Source organism: Cornus florida, unplaced genomic scaffold (assembly GCF_030987335.1).
Source record: "Cornus florida cultivar Cherokee Brave unplaced genomic scaffold, ASM3098733v1 CherokeeBrave_3.0.0_Hap2_Chr11, whole genome shotgun sequence".
Lineage (NCBI taxonomy): Eukaryota > Viridiplantae > Streptophyta > Magnoliopsida > Cornales > Cornaceae > Cornus > Cornus florida.
The window spans coordinates 106,087,171-106,104,809 of record NW_026775581.1 but is presented as its reverse complement, the minus strand read 5'-3'; the positions used below and the strand labels follow the sequence as shown (position 1 = coordinate 106,104,809).

The following is a 17,639-nucleotide window of genomic DNA, read 5'->3' as shown; positions in this document are numbered from 1 at the left end:
ATACTCCCACACCTCCCCCTTTCCTTTTAGTCTGTGTTTATATATATACATATGAGCCTGTGTGTGCAAGGATCCATTTTAGATCTAGTTAGAAATGTGACTTGAAATTGAGAAAATCCTAAATGAAATAAATCTTAAATTGAGAAAATATGGCAGATTTGCTATGTTCGAATCTCTGTGTCAGATTCTGGCAGAAAAACCTGTTAAAATCAACAACGAATCCAAGTAATTTACTGATTTGCCAATGCCTATATTTAAAGCTGAGGAATGGTAAATAGAAATGAACAGATAACTCAACATAGTAATTGCCTCCCTATTTTGGCAAAACGGGCGCCTTGGGGTTTTATATTACGACGACGTTTTTATCATTATTCAATTCTCCAGTAAAAATGGTATAAATCTCTCTACATATATACACACACACATGAATATATATAGTCACTATTTGTATTCACCTGTAATTCTTAATTCTCGATACAAATAAACACACACACACACACATATATGTATGTATTTGGCTGTTGTTCCCCTTCCAAGGGCAGGTTTTTACGCGTAACTCACCCTTCCGCCATTGGAAACACCACATCCCGTCCAACTTGCATGTGTTAAGCATGTCGCCAGTGTTCATCCTGAGCCAGGATTGAACTCTCCATGAGATTCATAGTTACATTACTTATAACTTCCTTGTTCGTAAACAAAGCAGATTCAGAATTGTCTTTCATTCCAAGGCATAACTTGTATCCATAAGTTTCATATTCGCCTGGAGTTCGTATCTTATTCAGACAGGAAAAAAAAAAAAAAAAAAAAAAAAAAAAAAAAAAAAACATGAATCTACAGTTCCTTCGAAATGACTCTTTGCATTGGAATCTCAGCATTTGAATATCCTGTGAAATCCTTTCTCAGGTAAAGCACCTCTCTCTCTCCTCCCACTCTCTCACTCCTCTTCTCTCTCTCCTCACACCACAGCCATTTCCCCCACCAAATCACCCTCTGCCCCAACCCCATTAACCATTCCCTTCGAGGAAAAACAGAGCACACCCTGCAAATCTTTGCCATTTTAGAGTATTTTTTTCTCTCTCATTCTCCCACTTCATTGTCACACACTCTCTCTCTTCGTTTTGGAATTCACAAACTTTAAGTTAATTCAATTCAATTTGATTTAGTTTAATTCAACCTAGGGTTAGGGTCTTCAATTAGTGAGTTTAATTATGTGGCTTCAATGGAATAGGTGATGTCTGAAATGTTTATGATTATATATATATATATATATATATATATATATATATATATATATATATATATATTAAAGTTATAAGATATTTCTTTTTCAAAAAGTAAGTGGGCCCCACCATTTTATTAAACCTCACAACTATCAATTTTCTCTCTCTGCGTGATTATCTCTCCCAAACTTCCAGTAGCTTCGTTTTCTTTTTCTTTTTTTTCTTCTACAAATTTCAAGGCTTGATCTTTCTCACACCAATTGGAATTTGGTAGAATCTTATGAAGCAAAGTCGGAGAGCTCGTTGAGGTCGTCGATTTGATAGGAGCCAAGCACCATTTGGCCAAGCCTAGGGATTTCGAATTTAGGGCTTGAAATTGAGGATTTTAGGGCTTTTCTTCAATTTGAGGTAGGGGTGTTCTAATCTACTATTTCTTGAATTTCTTGTGAATTTTTTCCTTTAATTTGACTTTAAGTATGCTTAATTTTAATTCCTTTTGATTGTGTTTCTTAGGGTTATTTGTATTTATGATGATAAATGTGTGTTACGTGTTAATTGGGCTTATTAGTATAATGATTTTCAATTTGTAAAGAAACATTCTTAGTGTTGGTTTGTTTTATGATTTTACTTGCTATGAAAATTTATATTATAATTATGGAAATAAATGTCTAGAGCTTCCTATCAAGAATGTCATGATGATGTAGATGGAATGTGTGGAAATTTTAGTATTGAATTGGCATTTAAAAGCATGAAGCATTTATGCATCCATTGGGAAAATAAAAAAGGGAAAAATGTTTTGAAAGCAAATGAAACTATTTTGGGGAAATGATTTTGAAAGGTGTTTGTGAAAACCAGACGCCTAGGAGACGCCTAGTGGTCCGTGTTGTTAGTGTGGTCTAGAGGGAGCTAGAGAGAGACTCTAGTGTGGTTGAGCTACCTAGGCTCAAACGAGGCCATAGAGGTGCCATGTGATCGGGATAAGCTAGTAAACCTTTCTCTCGTGGCGCCATAGAGGTGCTATGGACCGGATTGCATTAACGGTTTGGAACGACAAAAGGGAATTGTTTTGGAAAATGGGGAGCGACATTGGCATGACATTGCATTTCATTAGCATATTTGGTGTATTTGTGATTGGATGACATTTATTTATATACTTGTTGTTATGATTACTGATGTGCATTCCCTATGGTATGATCCCGCCTACTTTTTACCTATTCTTTACGTGGATTCACGGGGTCATAAGAAGTGTAACTTAGACACTTCCTACTGAGCTTATTGTAACGGGTGGGCGCTTGTCCATTTACCCAAAAGCTAGAACTGTTAGGTAAGGCTGCATACCCACCCATTTATACCCAATCTCTTTCCTATCCGATTCTGATGTGGGACAAAATGACCCTTGTTACATTCTCCCCTACCCAAACTCGCAACGCCCTCGTTGCGGTTGGGCCACCCTGCCTACCCGGGTGGACTCACCCGGACGCCTTCCGGGCCGGGCACTTGGCGTGGCACCGGATCAATAACTGGGTCTGGCTCTGATACCAACTGTAACGGGTGGGCACTTGCCTATTTACCCAAAAGCTCGAACTGTTAGGTAAGGCTGCATACCCACCCATTTATACCCAATCTCTTTCCCATCCGATTCCGATGCGGGACAAAATGAGCCTTGTTATATTATGCTCACCCCATTATCTTAACATTTTTCAGGTTTAGAAAAAGAAGTGGCGGACGATAATCCATCACAAATCTAGATTGGATCGGGATTATCATTTACGATCTTTTGTGTAGAAACATGAACCATATTCTCTTGTAATGACCAAGTGTAGCTTGTATAATGTTGTAGTAGTGGATGTTATAGAAACAAATGTAATCTTAACTATTTTGTGAAACTTTAGTTTAATTAATATAATGTTGTAAGTTATGAACTTTTAAATTTTAGCTATATTTTATGAACTATAACTTGATGTAATTAAAGTGTGTTCTTTCTTTGGATGAGATGAAGGAATGAGACTTTTTATATGTATGTAATCATTTTGGAAATGTGGTATATTATTTGCATTGTGCGTTAAGACAGGATAAATTAGTTTTAAGATTCAGTGAGGCCATTACATTTTTATGTATTTCAACATGTTGTAGATGGACTTTTTTTGCAGAGGTCAGGCCGAAATTTTACATATTTTATTATTATTATTATTATTATTATTATTATTATTTTGGTATCTTTTGGGTCGTTCCAAATTTAGTATCAGAGCAATGGTTCGAATATCATTAGGACGACGGGTAGAGGCCTACCTAGGATTGCATGGGAAGTTGAATTGCATGTTTATATGTTTATGTGTTAATGTGTTTAATTATTTGAAAGGCATGCTTAATTATTTAACTGCTTATATGATTATGTGTTAAGTGCTTAGTGTTGTTGTATATTATTAGCATGATCATGCTTATCATCGGTTAGGTTTCTTTTTCCGAGAGTATGGAGTTCTCGAACGTGTTTTAGTGTCATCATTTTTGACCCGTTTCCTTTTTCTTATAGCGTCATGCCACCACGTAGGGATCCCGAGGAAAGTTCTAGCTCCAATCCCATAGAAATGGATCAGGAGCAAGTTGAAGAAAATATCTTGTGGTGTGATTTGGTCCCACCAAGAAGGGGACAAGCGAGAGGGACCGTTGATCCACCTCTTCAGATAAGTGAAGAGCAGCTTAAGTTGGCAGTGCAAGCGGTCTTTCATGATGTGTTTCGGACTGCAGTGGCATCATCGTCATAGGTTGTGCCACCACCGGCACCACTACCACTACCTCCAAAGACAAGTGAGTCAGATAAAACTCTTTACCACATTACAAAGGTTATGAAATTGATGTCAACTCTATTTGAGGGCGGTCCAGATCTGCTTGTTGCGGATAGATTTATCGATAGAGTGGAGAAGCATGTGAACGCCATGAATTTGGCGACGGACAAGTTGAAGATCACTTTAACAATTTATAACTTTGTTGGGGATACTAAGATTTGGTGGAAGACCATTTCTCACACCCACAATCTGGACACAATGACTTATGATACATTCAAGAAGTTGTACTACAAGAAGTACTTTCCGACACCTAAGCGGAGAGAACTAAAGAAAGAGTTTGATGGTTTGAAGCAAGAAAATATGGCTGTCACTGAGTATGAGAATAAGTTCACGTCGCTTTTAAGGTTTGCACTAGGGATTGCTAATGATGAGGAAGGAAAGATAGAAAAATTTGTTGATGGCCTTGATCTTACCATCAGGCCAATTATAGCTGCCTCAGATCCGACAGAGTATGCAAAAGCAGTGCGAAAGGCCTTAGTGGTTAAGGCCAAAAGTAAGGACAGCAAAGCTATCAGGGAGTCCTATAAGCATAACAGGAGCATGAGTGCTATCTCTGAGGGTCAATCAAGTAAGAAGCAGAAGAATGAACAGTCATGGTTCAGGGGACAGCAGCCAGATCCGCACCCACAACTTCAGTATCTATGGGGTCTTCTAGACCGAATGTTACTTGTTTCAGATACGGGTAGCCGGGACATTTCATGTCCTAGTGCACTCAGACTCAGGTGACTTATTTTAGATGTGGGCAGTTGGGGCACCATAAGACCCAATGCACTCAAATTCAAGCAGCGTTAGGTGGATGTTTTGGATGTGGCCAGCAGGGCCATAGGGTAAGGGATTGTCTTTAGCGGGGTAGCGGTTTAGGCAGGGGTGGAGGTCCACAGCAAAGGCTGATGCAGTCTACCATAGTTCAGTCAGGGTTTTGACCGCCACCACCACCTCAGCCATCTCAGCCAACTATGACAGCCCAGAGTTCTCGACCGGGCAGAGGGACTTCTTTGAGTGCACCCACTCAGCAGTCAGGTTATCAAAGATGGTTCTCAGGGGCAGAGGACTCAGGGTCGTGTGTTTGCACTTACTCCAGTTGAGCCATTATCTAGTCCTTCAGTTGTTAGGGGTATGTTTCTTGTATCCCATTCTTAGGCTCATGTATTGTTTGATTCTGGTGTTTCCTATTCATTCATTGCTTCATCATTTGCACGGGCATTGGGATTGGAGGTCAGTCAGTTAGACAGACCGCTTTGTGTTGATACGCCTATTGGGGGTTCAGTCACTCTTGGTAGAGTTTGTCGGGGTTGTTCCATTATCATTACCGGACAGGTACCGGAGTTCGATCTCATTCTTCTCGAGATGACAGGGTTTGACATCATTCTTGGGATGGACTGGTTATTATCCTTCAGAGCTGTTATTGATTATTTCAGGGGTAGAGTGTCAGTGTGTACTCCGGATGGGGATTGTTTCTGTTTTGTGGGGGATCGGTGTGATTCTCCCATTCATTCATTTTATAGTGTTAGAGGTCGAGATCGACAATGGTTCTTTTTGGCTAGCCTTTTCACCAATGATGATGTTGAGTTTTGTGGGGTTGATTATCCAGTGGTTGTGCGCGCAATTTTCTGGATGTGTTTCCGGAGGACTTGACTGAGTTGCCTCCATACCGAGAGGTGGAGTTTGCTATTAATTTGATGCTTGGTACCGCGCTAATCTTTATGGCACCGTATCGTATGGCATCGATTAAATTAGAAGAATTGAAGAAATAACTTGATGATTTGATAGTGAAAGGCTTTATCCGACCGAGTGTGTCACCGTGGAACGCACCAGTCTTGTTCGCTAAGAAGAAGAATAGTTTTTTGAGGTTGTGTATTGATTACCAAAAGTTGAATCATATCACCATCAAGAACAAGTATCATTTGCCAAGAATAGATGATTTGTTTGATCAGTTGAGGGGAGCCAGTGGTTTTTCGAAGATTGACTTGAGGTCTGGCTATTATTAATTACGGGTAGAGAGGAGGATATTCCAAAGACCGCTTTCCGAACGCGGTATGGACAATATGTGTTTCTTGTCATGCCTTTTGGTTTAACTAATGCGCTGGCGGCATTCATGGACCTAATGAACCGTGTCTTTCACGATTACTTGGACCAGTTTGTGGTAGTTTTCGTGAATGACATACTTGTGTATTCACGGACTCGAGAGGAGCACGAGGTCTATTTGAGTATAGTGTTACAGATTTTACGGGAGCACCGTTTGTAAGCCAAATATGAGAAGTGTGAGTTTTGGCTACATGAGGTGAAATTTTTGGGACATGTCGTCTCGGAAGGTGGAGTGTCAGTTGATCCATCAAAGATTAAAGTAGTTTTGAATTGGGAACAACCCAAGAATGTTTTTGAGATCTGGAGTTTCCTTGGTCTAGCGGGATATTATCGCAGATTTGTGAATGATTTTTCTCGTTTGGCAACTCCTATGACCAGATTGACTCGGAAAGGGATCAAGTTTGCATGGAATGAGGCATGTGAGTCATCTTTTTAAGAGTTGAAAACAAGGTTAACTACGGCTCCAGTGTTGGTGATACGCGAGCGTGGCTTGGGATATGTGATCTATTGTGACGCCTCATGTGACGGTTTGGGTTGTGTACTGATGCAGGATGGTAGAGTAGTGACTTATGGGTCTCAACAGTTGAAGACTTACGAGCTTAACTACCCTACTCATGACTTGAGTTAGCGGCAGCCGTGTTTACTTTGAAGTATTGGAGACACTAGTTATATGGTGAGAGATTTGAGGTGTTCTCGGACCACAAGAGTCTTAAGTACATTTTTTCCCAAAAGGACTTGAACAACAGGCAGAAGCGATGGGTTGAGTTCTTAAAAGAATACAATTTTGATTCGCAGTATCATCCTGGTAAGGTAAATGTGGTAGCTGATGCTTTAAGCCGAAAATCTCGTGGGACTTTGGCCAGGTTAGCCATTAGAAAATGGAAGATGTTTGAAGATTTTGCAAAGATGGGATTGTATTGTTTTGATGATGATGTTGGCAGTGAGTTAGTATTCTTGTTTAGTCTTGTGGCTCAGCCCACTCTTGGCGGACGAGTGATTGAGTTACAGAGACAAGATCCGAATTTGGATGTTATTCACACTCTGATTTCTGGTGGTGAGACAGTGAATGATTAGACCTTACATGCAAATGGAGGTCTATAGTTTCAGGGTTTGTTGGTTGTCCCCACAGTTTGTCGCGAGGACGTCTTACGGGAATTTCACACTTCCCGCTTTACAGTTCATTCAGGTGGTACCAAAATGTATCATAATTTGAGAGGTCAGTATTGGTGGAGTGGGATGAAGAAGGACGTTGCACAGTTTGTAGCTAAATGCCTTACCTGTCAGCGGGTGAAGGCCGAGTACCAGAGACCAGCTGGTTTATTGCAGCCATTGCCGGTAGCGCAGTGGAAATGGGAGCAGATTGCCATGAATTTTGTGACAGGTTTTCCTAAGTCACGGAGGGGAAATAAGGCCGTATGGGTCATTATTGATAGATTAACCAAGACGGCTCACTTTTTGCCTATTAAGGTAACAGATGACGCAGAAGCACTTGGTGTACTGTATGTGAAGGAAATTGTGAGTTTGCACGGAGTTCCAATATCTATTGTGTCGAATAGGGATGTCCATTTTACCTCGAAGTTCTGGGAAGGACTTTACACACCGTTTGGCTCACCGTTGCATTTCAATAAGGCATTCCATCCACAGACGGACGGCCAGTCGGAGCGTACCATCCAGATCTTGGAGGATATGCTTCGGGGCCTGTATTCTTGATTTGGGAGGTAGTTGGGAGGATCACCTTCCACTTATTGAGTTTGCCTATAACAATAGTTATCAGGCGAGTATTCAAATAGCTCCATTTGAGGGTTGTATGGTAGACCTTGTAGGTCTCCTGTTTGTTGGACTGAGGTGGGTGAGACAGCTGCCTTAGGACCCGACATTGTACTCGAGACTACAGATAAAATTAAATTGATCAGGCAGAGATTGCTTACAGCTCAGAGTCGATAGAAGAGTTATGCAGACAAGCGAAGATGATCGCTATCCTTTGAGGTGGGTGACCATGTTTTTTTTCGTGTTTCTCCATTGAAGGGGTCGATAAGGTTCGGGAAAAGTGGCAAGTTGTCATTTATTGGACCTTTTGAGATCTTAGACCGTGTAAGAGATGTTGCTTACAGACTAGTATTGCCACCACAGATGGACATGGTCCATAATGTTTTCTATGTATCGATGTGACGGAAGTACAAATCGGATCCATCTCATGTTTTGAGTTGGGTTGAGGTTGACATTGATGAGGATGTTTCCTACAAGAAGGTAACCAGTTTAGATCCTTGACACGCGGCAGAAGGTGTTAAGGAACAAGACGATACCGTTGGTAAAGGTTCTTTAAAGGCATCACGGAGTTGAGGAGGCTACTTGGGAGCTCGAACAGGAGATTCGCTCCAAGTATCTAGAGTTATTTTCTTCCTCATGTATGGCTTGATTTCGGGATGAAATCTTTTAAAGTTAGGGAGAATGTAATGTTTATGATTATATATATATATATATATATATATATATATATATATATATATTATAAAGTTATAAGATATTTATTTTTCAAAAAGTAAGTGGGCTCCACCATTATATTAAACCTTACAACCGTCAGTTTTCTCTCTCTGCGTGATTCTCTCTTCTAGACTTCCAGTAGCTTCGTTTTCTTTTTTTTTTTTTTTTTTTTCTTCTACAAATTTCAAGGCTTGATCTTTCTCACACCAATTGGAATTTGGTAGAACCTTGTGAAATAAAATCGGAGAGCTCGTTAAGGCCGTCGATTTGAAAGGAGCCAAGCACCATTTGGCTAAGCCTAGGGATTTCGAATTTAGGGCTTGAAATTGGGAATTTTGGGACTTTTCTTCAATTTGAGGTATGGGTGCTCTAATCCACTATTTCTTGGATTTCTTGTGAATTATCCCCTTTAATTTGACTTTAAGCATGCTTAATTTTAATTCCTTTTGGTTGTGTTTCTTAGGGTTATTTGTATTTATGGTGATAAATGTGTGTAACGTGTTAATTGGGCTTATTAGTATGATAATTTTCAATTTGTAAAGAAATATGCTTAGTGTTGGTTTGTTTTATAATTTTAATTGCTATGAAAATTTATGTTATAATTATGGAAATAAATGTCTAGAGCTTCCTATCAAGAATGTCATGATGATGTAGATGGAATGTGTTGAAATTTTAGTATTGAATTGGCATTTAAAAGCATGAAGCATTCATACATCCATTGGGAAAGAAAAAGGGGAAAAATATTTTGAAAGCAAATGAAACTATTTTGGGGAAATGATTTTGAAAGGTGTTTGTGAAAACCGGACGCTTAGGAGGCGCCTAGTGGTCCGTGTTGTTAGTGTGGTCTAGAGGGAGCTAGAGAGAGACTCTAGTGTGGTTGAGCTACCTAGGTCTAAACGACGCCATGGAGGTGCCACGTGGTCGAGAAAAGCTAGCCAACCCTTTCCTCGTGGCGCCATAGAGGTGTTATGGGCCGGATTGCATTAACGGTTTGGAACAGCAAAAAGAAATTGTTTTGGAAAATGGGGAGCAACATTGGCATGACATTGCATTTCATTAGCATATTTGATGTATTTGTGATTGGATGACATTTATTTATATACTTGTTGTTGTGATTACTGATGTGCATTCCCTATGGTATGATCTTGCCTACTTTTTACCTATTCTTTGCATGAATTCACAGAGTCAAAAAAAGTGTGTCTTACACACTTCTTACTGAGCTTATGCTCACCCCATTATCTTAACATTTTTCAGGTTTGGAAAAAGAAGTGGCGAACGACAATCCACCACAAATCTAGATTGGATCGGGATTATCATTTGTGGTCTTTTGTGGAGAAACATGAACCATATTCTCTTGTAATGACCAAGTATAACTTGTATAATGTTGTAGTAGTGGATGTTATAGAAACAAATGTAATCTTAAATATTTTGTGAAACTTTAGTTTAATTAGTATAATGTTGTAAGTTATGAACTTTTAAATTTTAGCTATATTTTATGGACTGTAACTTGATGTAACTAAAGTGTGTTCACTGTTTGGATGAGATGGAGGAACGAGACTTTTTATATGTATGTAATCATTTTAGGAATGTGGTATATTATTTGCATTGTGCGTTGGGAAATGATAAATTAGTTTTAAATCCCAGTGAGGCCATTGCATTTTTATGTATTTCAACAGGTTGTAGTAGGACTTTTTCTGCGGAGGTCATGCCAAAATTTTACATATTTTATTATTATTATTATTATCATTATTATTATTTTGGTATCTTTTAGGTCGTTACAGTGTCAAACTTGGGGTTAGGGGAATTACGGTTTTGGTAATTGGAGTTTTCGGTTTTGATGTTTTGACTGACGACGATGATGGTGAATCCACAGCCACTTCAGGCCGCAAGATAACAATTATTTCGTATTTAAATTTCAGATTATATTATAGGGGTATATTTGTCATTTCATACAAACTTAACGGATTTAAACGGAAATTGGGCAATGTGATGACCTTTTATAGTTCAAGGGTGTTTAATTTTTATGGGGTTTTTTGAACGAAAATGATAGTATAAGGGGGTTATGTGATTTTTCTTCTAAAAGAAATGACACTACAACTTACTTTTTTATCGTCCTTACTACTTCATAATTATTATGAAATAACTAAGCAAATCAAATGTTTTTTTTTTTTTTTTTGACAAAAATATTCAATAATTTATTCCATTAAGCATACTATGTATTAATGATAGTTAAATATCAAATTATATTATATTTTTAATGAGGTGTCGCTTTCATGTTCTACGTATGAATTGGTGTTATGAGAGTAAATTCTTTTATAATTTACAAATTAAATTTTACCAATTCACGAATTTAATTTGTAAATCATCGAATTCAAAATATTTTTCTCATTAATTAAATTATGAACAACTACACTTGACATTTATTATTAAAATTAATTATCAAAATATACCTAATACTGAATAAAAAATGGTTAGAAATGTGTAAAAGTAATAATAAACCTACAATACGAAAAAAAAAATTTAACAAATCCTTTTCATATTGTCATTCGCTTTATATTACTGTAATATTTTTGTTTCCTTATGTAAAAAAAATGTGCACGTACAATGTATAAACACATATATATTTGCAAACATATTATATAAATACTTTTTAGTTTTACTTCATTTTTAGTTAAGACATTTATTATTTAATAATTTTGTAAAGTATTCATTTCATGTAATAAAATTTAAATAATATGTTGCTAAGAATTTAGATTAAATATATATACTTCTGAGGTCACATTTCTTTAAAAATAAAAAATATACTATAAGTTTTGTATTTTAATTAATATCAATATTATGCATCTATAATGTTATTTATAGTTCAAACACATTTTTATTATTTCATAAATTAAATATATATATAAAGGAAAATGATTCTTGCACCGAAGTATCTAATTGATTTGTTTGGCAGAATCTACGTGGCGATCTAGGTGGCAGCTTTCCTCTATTTCTCGCTCATCTCTCTCTTTCTCTCTCTCTAACATCCCCTAAATCACTCTTATCTCCCTAATATCTCATTCAATCCCCCAAATCAAATAAGACAGACCTATTTTTAGACTGTAGAAACCTAAGAGGAAGAAAAAAGAGAATCAATAAATCTACTTATAAGAAATGAAGAGTAAAGTGGAATTGAAGAGGGGAAAAAACAAGAAATGGTGAACAATACTGGATCCGAGAAAGACGAATGGAATCAGATAAGGAAAAAAGAAAGTGTCGCCAGAGTTGGATTCGCCGGAGTCGTGAACGATCCAACTAGTTCATTGGCACCAATGAGTACGTGTTATATGAGATTACGTGAATGAAGTTGGATGGGTTTGTAACAGAGAAGTTGGTGAGAGGTGTATGCATAATCGATCGGCGGTGAGGAATACTCGAGCTCCGACACGACAGTAGATTGTGTGTCGCTATCAGAGAGTTCACCTTCGGTTGGGTCTATTCTGAAGCTCATCGGAAATGTGTATGTGAAGCTCAACGGTTGGGTACTATATGTGACACTCCTCAAATCTGAGACACGGATTGATCAGGCCCAAGCCCAAACCCGAGGGAATATCAAACAATTAATATTTTAAAACGAACATAGAATACAAAATAGATCTAAGAAATAGAATAATAAAGCTGAAAGGAATACTAATATAAAATCCTCAACTGATAAAAATTAATAAAATCCAACTTCCAAAACCTCCAAGAGTATAACTTGGGAATCCATCTAGTGGACCCCTAAACTAAATCTCAACTGAACATAAACAACTGAAATTTAAAATCCAAATCTAAAACATAGAATGAAATCCTACGTCGTCGGTAGAATGAATGACAGTCTCTGCGCAGCTGTACAAGCCCTAAGACTAGAACCGTTCAATACCTGAAAAAAATATAAGAGTGGGTCAGGCCCACGAACAAGTTATAATCTAACTGCAATCCATATAGTGACCCGATACACAGCTACACCCTAGATATCTCAACAATATCTATTTAGTCCATACATATATATATAATCACACTAAGGGACATTCACTGGACTACAAAGGGGTCTCAACCTGTATATAAGGCAACATGCAAAAATGCACCCGAAGGTGGGCATGAGTACCTAGATCTAACAGGGTACACCTCAACCTATGATAGCCAGCTACACATCCACAACATATACGCGCCCTAATCATCGACTATGAGACTCAAGCTCATATCGTAGCACCATAATCATATATCTAAAGACCGTCCAAAACCATAGTATGTCACTCAATTATTCATTGATCTGACATACGATTCATAATCTAGTTAGTCACTCAACTTATTTAGCTGATATGACTTAACTACAAACAACCATTAACCCAGGTGGTCACTTAACTTACTCAGTTGATATGACAGAAATATAAGTAGAATTCAATTTTTACAATCCATTCCCTTATTCCAATAGGGTAGGTCTTAGAATTCTGAGCTAAGCCATCCCTAGTATGCCACCGTCCTATACCGGTGCATACAATCCACAACATCCATATAAACTACAGAACTTAATTAACAGTTTAGTAATCAAAGTCTGAAACCATAATCCAGTTTAAAACCATAATCCAGTTAATTGCATAATAGTATAAAATATCTTAGCAATTAATTCCAATCCTTTATTCATGTAATTGAAGAAAACAACTAATGTTTTAGCAATTTAAAATTCAGAGCATGCACAGGTCCAATCTGTTAAATAAAAGACCCTACGGTGCATCTAAAACAAGAATTAGAAACATGCTATAACTCATTAAATTGTCGAATTAAGACTAAGCAATTAATTTCCTTCCAACCGTTAATAGCATGCAAAGTTGTTAAATTTTACACTGTTCATTCAATTAATATAATAATATGCAAACTTATTTTTAATTTCATATTATTTAAAACCATACTTATAATAGTGTATATTACACATTCTATGAATTATTTACATTTATCTCAGTCAATTTAAATCATTTATAGTGTTAGTCAATAATTGACTCTAGAGGGGGGTGAATAGAGTCAATGGCCAATGTTTGTAATTTTAAAAATTTGTTTCCAACTAAATAGAATGCAATACACAATAAAAATATTCAAGCAATATAAGCACAATTAAAGAGTATAGAGATAGAGAATTGCAAACAGTGACTCGGCAATTTAGCGAGGTTCGGAAGCTCCTACTCCTCGGCTCAAGGTCCTCCTTTGAGACTTTCCAAATCACTAAAGCTCCTCCTTAATGGTGGAGAGCAAACCTTCAACTTGAAGCAAGACTTTGCTTCTTTCCTTGCCAGGAGAACACCCTTCTCCTTAGCTTTGCTTTTGGGTTACACCAACCCTTACAAGAATGTAGAGATATATGAAGATTACAATATTGTTTCTTTCTTTTTCTCTCTCTCTCTAGAGGATATTACAAGAATTAGTCTCACACTTGAGTAAAAGAATGAAATAAAATGAAGCTGTAGTCTCTTAAACTGATATGAGAGAAGGAATAAGCAGTCAATACTCAGATCAGAATTTCAGACTCCTTTTAATGCTCTTGAATGCACTTCGATGATATTTTTTAATGATCTCTAAAAGAAGTAACTTTGTTTGTAGACCATCTATCTGTATTTGAAGAGATTTCGAGTTCAATAGAGCTGTTGTAGGTAGTTGGAAGCATTAAATCAAATTCTAGCCGTTGGAATTTGAATATGTAGAGCTGCGACCAAACCGGTCGACATATGGCATAAACCGGTCGACGTATGTTACTTACCGGTCGACGTATATGTTGAGTTCCTGAGATTTCAGTATTGCCTAGATACCGGTCGACATATGTGCAAACCGGTCGACGTATATGAGTTGATTTTTGAATTTCGCCTCTGAATACATACCGGTCGACGTATGGCATGAACCGGTCGACGTATATGAGCTTCTCCTCGAATTTGACTACTGCATAGATACCGGTCGACGTATGCTTCAAACCGGTCGACGTATATGAGTTGATCTTTGAATTTTGCCTCTGCCTTGTAGAACATTTGCATTCTCTTGTTTTTGCATCCTCTTGTGCGTTAGTTAATCATATTCTTTAGAGAATGTTTGCAGCCTCTTTATGTTTCAGGAATGTGCATCTGAGTCCATATGATGGCATGAAGATCCTTTCATTTCTTCAATTAAGAAACATTTATTTCCTTGCATTTAAACTCAGTTGAAATATTAGAATATAAAACTCCTTTAATTGATTTGTTATTATCAAAACAAATGGATTAGGACTTTGATCAACATATAGCAACATTAAACAACTCCATAACACTGTTTTTATCAAGACAATAACTAATAATCCAAAAACCCAAAATTTTGCACACTGCCAGCAATGGAGCGGGCTACATTAAGAAAAAAAAGCCTTCTCCTTTAAAAAAAAGAGTCACCTCCTTTAAAAATCGGAGTCGGCTCCTTTTAATGGAGCCGCCTCCATTGAAAGGGGAGCTGCCTCCACTCATCTCAGTCTCAATTTTTTCCGTTTCCGGCAAATTCCAAACCTTCTGTTCATTTTTAATACTGAACCTAAGGGTCTTATTTATACCCAGTAGCATCCCAATGATTTGTTTACAATCTTTGGAATTAATTACAGTGATTAAAACTGCTACCGATTTAACATGCTTCAAGAACAAACTGAAACACAAACATACAAGAACTGGAACAGAATTGATTCAACGTATACAGATCATCAATATAACATATAATAAACATGTAAGTTTCAGTTAATGATCAATTAAACCCTAGAGACTATCTAGGTGCACAGAACACATGCCAACGGGAGAGAAAAAGAAAAAAACTTGCCTTTGCAGTTTTGGACTCAAAACCTTGTCGCCGTCTTCCTAAGCTTTCCGACGACGTTCGTTTACTGTCAACTCAACCTCCTACTACTCAGCCTCCCTTCTCCTAGGCCCGACCCTTAATCCACAGCCGAAACTTTCACCAAAGTTGCTCTGTTTTCCTCACAACCTCTCTCTATTTCTCTCTATTTCTCTAATACGTGAATAAGGTTTTGCTAACCTTAGCAGACCATACTATTCTATATATAAAGACTAAGAATAAAAACCTAGTCCATGTATAATTAGAGACAGAACCTTAATTGCATCCTAGTCGGCCACAATCGTGAATTTTAAAAGAAAACCCTAAGTAATTTATAATACACATTTAAACCAATTAAAGACAAATAATAAATAAAAATAAAAACACCAAGTAATTTATAAATAATTCAAATAAGTTAAATAATCAATTTAATTCAAATAAGTCAAATAATCAATTTAATTCAATAAGTAAGTCAAATAATCAATTTAATTTAAAAAAGTTAAATAATAACTATTAATTCAATTAATAAACCCAAAAAAACAAAAAAACAAATATTAATGCACTAAAATAATTTATTAAAAATACCAGGACTATCTTTTTAAATTTTGGGGTATTACACTATAGTTTTTTCGGTTTAGGTCTTGGTTGTGTAGTCGTTTCTCATAGATTTGGTCATATAAGTTGGATTGTCTTTAGCTTAGAGCTTCTAGTCATCAATGGAGTTCCAGTTTGGTTCTCTGTTCATCAGAATCAATCGAGCTTTCTGTTCAGAGCTTTTACTAGAGCCATAGTTGTAACTTCTTTCTTGGCTGGAGTCATGGTGCTTTCTTTACCGGATCTTCTCTGAAGCTTTCCGATTTGGGTTTGACTAAAGCTTATAGTTAAAGATTGCTTAAAGCTTTTCCGGTCACTTGATTTCTCGCTATTGTTGAGTTGTTGATGCTCTCTTTGTGTTGGACTCTCTTCTCACCATTGAAGATAAACTTGACAGACTAGGGAGGATGAATCGTAGCGTGTTTTATTTTATTTTTTATTTTTAAAGATGTTTGCTAGCTGGACTGCCACGTATGATTCTGTCTAACAAAATGGTCAAAACTATCGGTGTGAGTATCACGATCCATATATAAATACTGAAAGCATTTACACACAATATAATATAATGCATATGCCCTCTTATAACCAAGTTTTAGATTTTGTTCATTTTTGTCCTCTCACCCGTTAAATATATATTTTATATAATTTGTTGAGTATTGATAGAAAAACTGAAGGTTTCTACCAAAAACAACATTGAATCAAACGTAGCCAAAGCCACGTCGAAGACTTTGATAATGTGTGAGACACCAATTCCTCGTCATCTCTTCGATTTTCTCCCACCACTTTTCTTTTTCTCTCTCCTCTCCCTGTTCTCCATGTGGTATTCTGGTACATCTTCAATCTTTTTCTCTTTCTTCTTATGGAAGGTATACATATGGATAGTATTATAGAGGGAATACCCAAAACTCGTGTAAGATTATACCTCGAACTAATATAAATATCTTCTTATCCACACTTCTTGTTCAAGACCCTTTTAGTCTTCTCTCCTCTAATTCATATCAAGAATTTTGATTCACTACAATATATATCTTCCAAGATGAGATCTTTCAAATTCTAGATTAAAAATATGCACAAGAACTGTCATTATAAGAAATATTAATCTCTTACAGAATGAAAATATACTCAAAAATATAGAATGAAAATATACTCGAAAAGAAAAATCAATCTAAAAAAGAGATATTAATCCCATTTTTTTTCCCTTTTTGTTGCAAAAAGGCTGTTATTACAAGAAACATTAATCTCTTATGGAATGAAAATATAATCGAAAGAAAAATCAATTTAAAAAAGAAATATTAACCACAATTTTTTTTTTCCCTCTTTATACTTCTTTTATTTTATTTTATTTTATTTTATTTATACATGCTGTATTGGCAAACTATGAAAAAGAGTTTAATGGATTATTACTATTTTTTATCTTACAGTTTTGGGAATTCAAAAAGAGGGACAACCAAAATCGAGTAAGATAAGAGGGGAGAGAGAAAAAGCATCAAGAATTAGAGGAAGAAGAAGGAAAAGATGAGAGAAAAACCAAGAGGTACCATCTCACGTTTAGGCTTTGTTTAGATACATA

The 17,639-nt window shown here is 36.6% G+C and overlaps 1 protein-coding gene across 1 annotated transcript; it reads left to right on the top strand.

The window, feature by feature from the left end:
- The first annotated feature begins 4,063 nt into the window (after positions 1-4,063).
- On the top strand, positions 4,064-7,222 carry LOC132281778 (uncharacterized). Its single transcript, XM_059783445.1, has 5 exons — positions 4,064-4,785; positions 4,925-5,096; positions 5,204-5,538; positions 5,655-5,774; positions 6,895-7,222. Exons 1-5 carry the CDS (start codon positions 4,064-4,066, stop codon positions 7,220-7,222), a joined length of 1,677 nt encoding a protein of 558 aa, XP_059639428.1.
- Positions 7,223-17,639: the final 10,417 nt, after the last annotated feature.

Bases quoted from the DNA above. Each gene is read 5' to 3' on its own strand.
- LOC132281778 (XM_059783445.1), top strand. From the start codon at position 4,064: ATGAAATTGATGTCAACTCTATTTGAGGGCGGTCCAGATCTGCTTGTT. The intron at 4,786-4,924 runs GTGACTTATTTT...GTAGCGGTTTAG, and splicing joins CCTAGTGCACTCAGACTCAG to GCAGGGGTGGAGGTCCACAG. The intron at 5,775-6,894 runs GTATCGTATGGC...CTTGAACAACAG, and splicing joins GCGCTAATCTTTATGGCACC to GCAGAAGCGATGGGTTGAGT.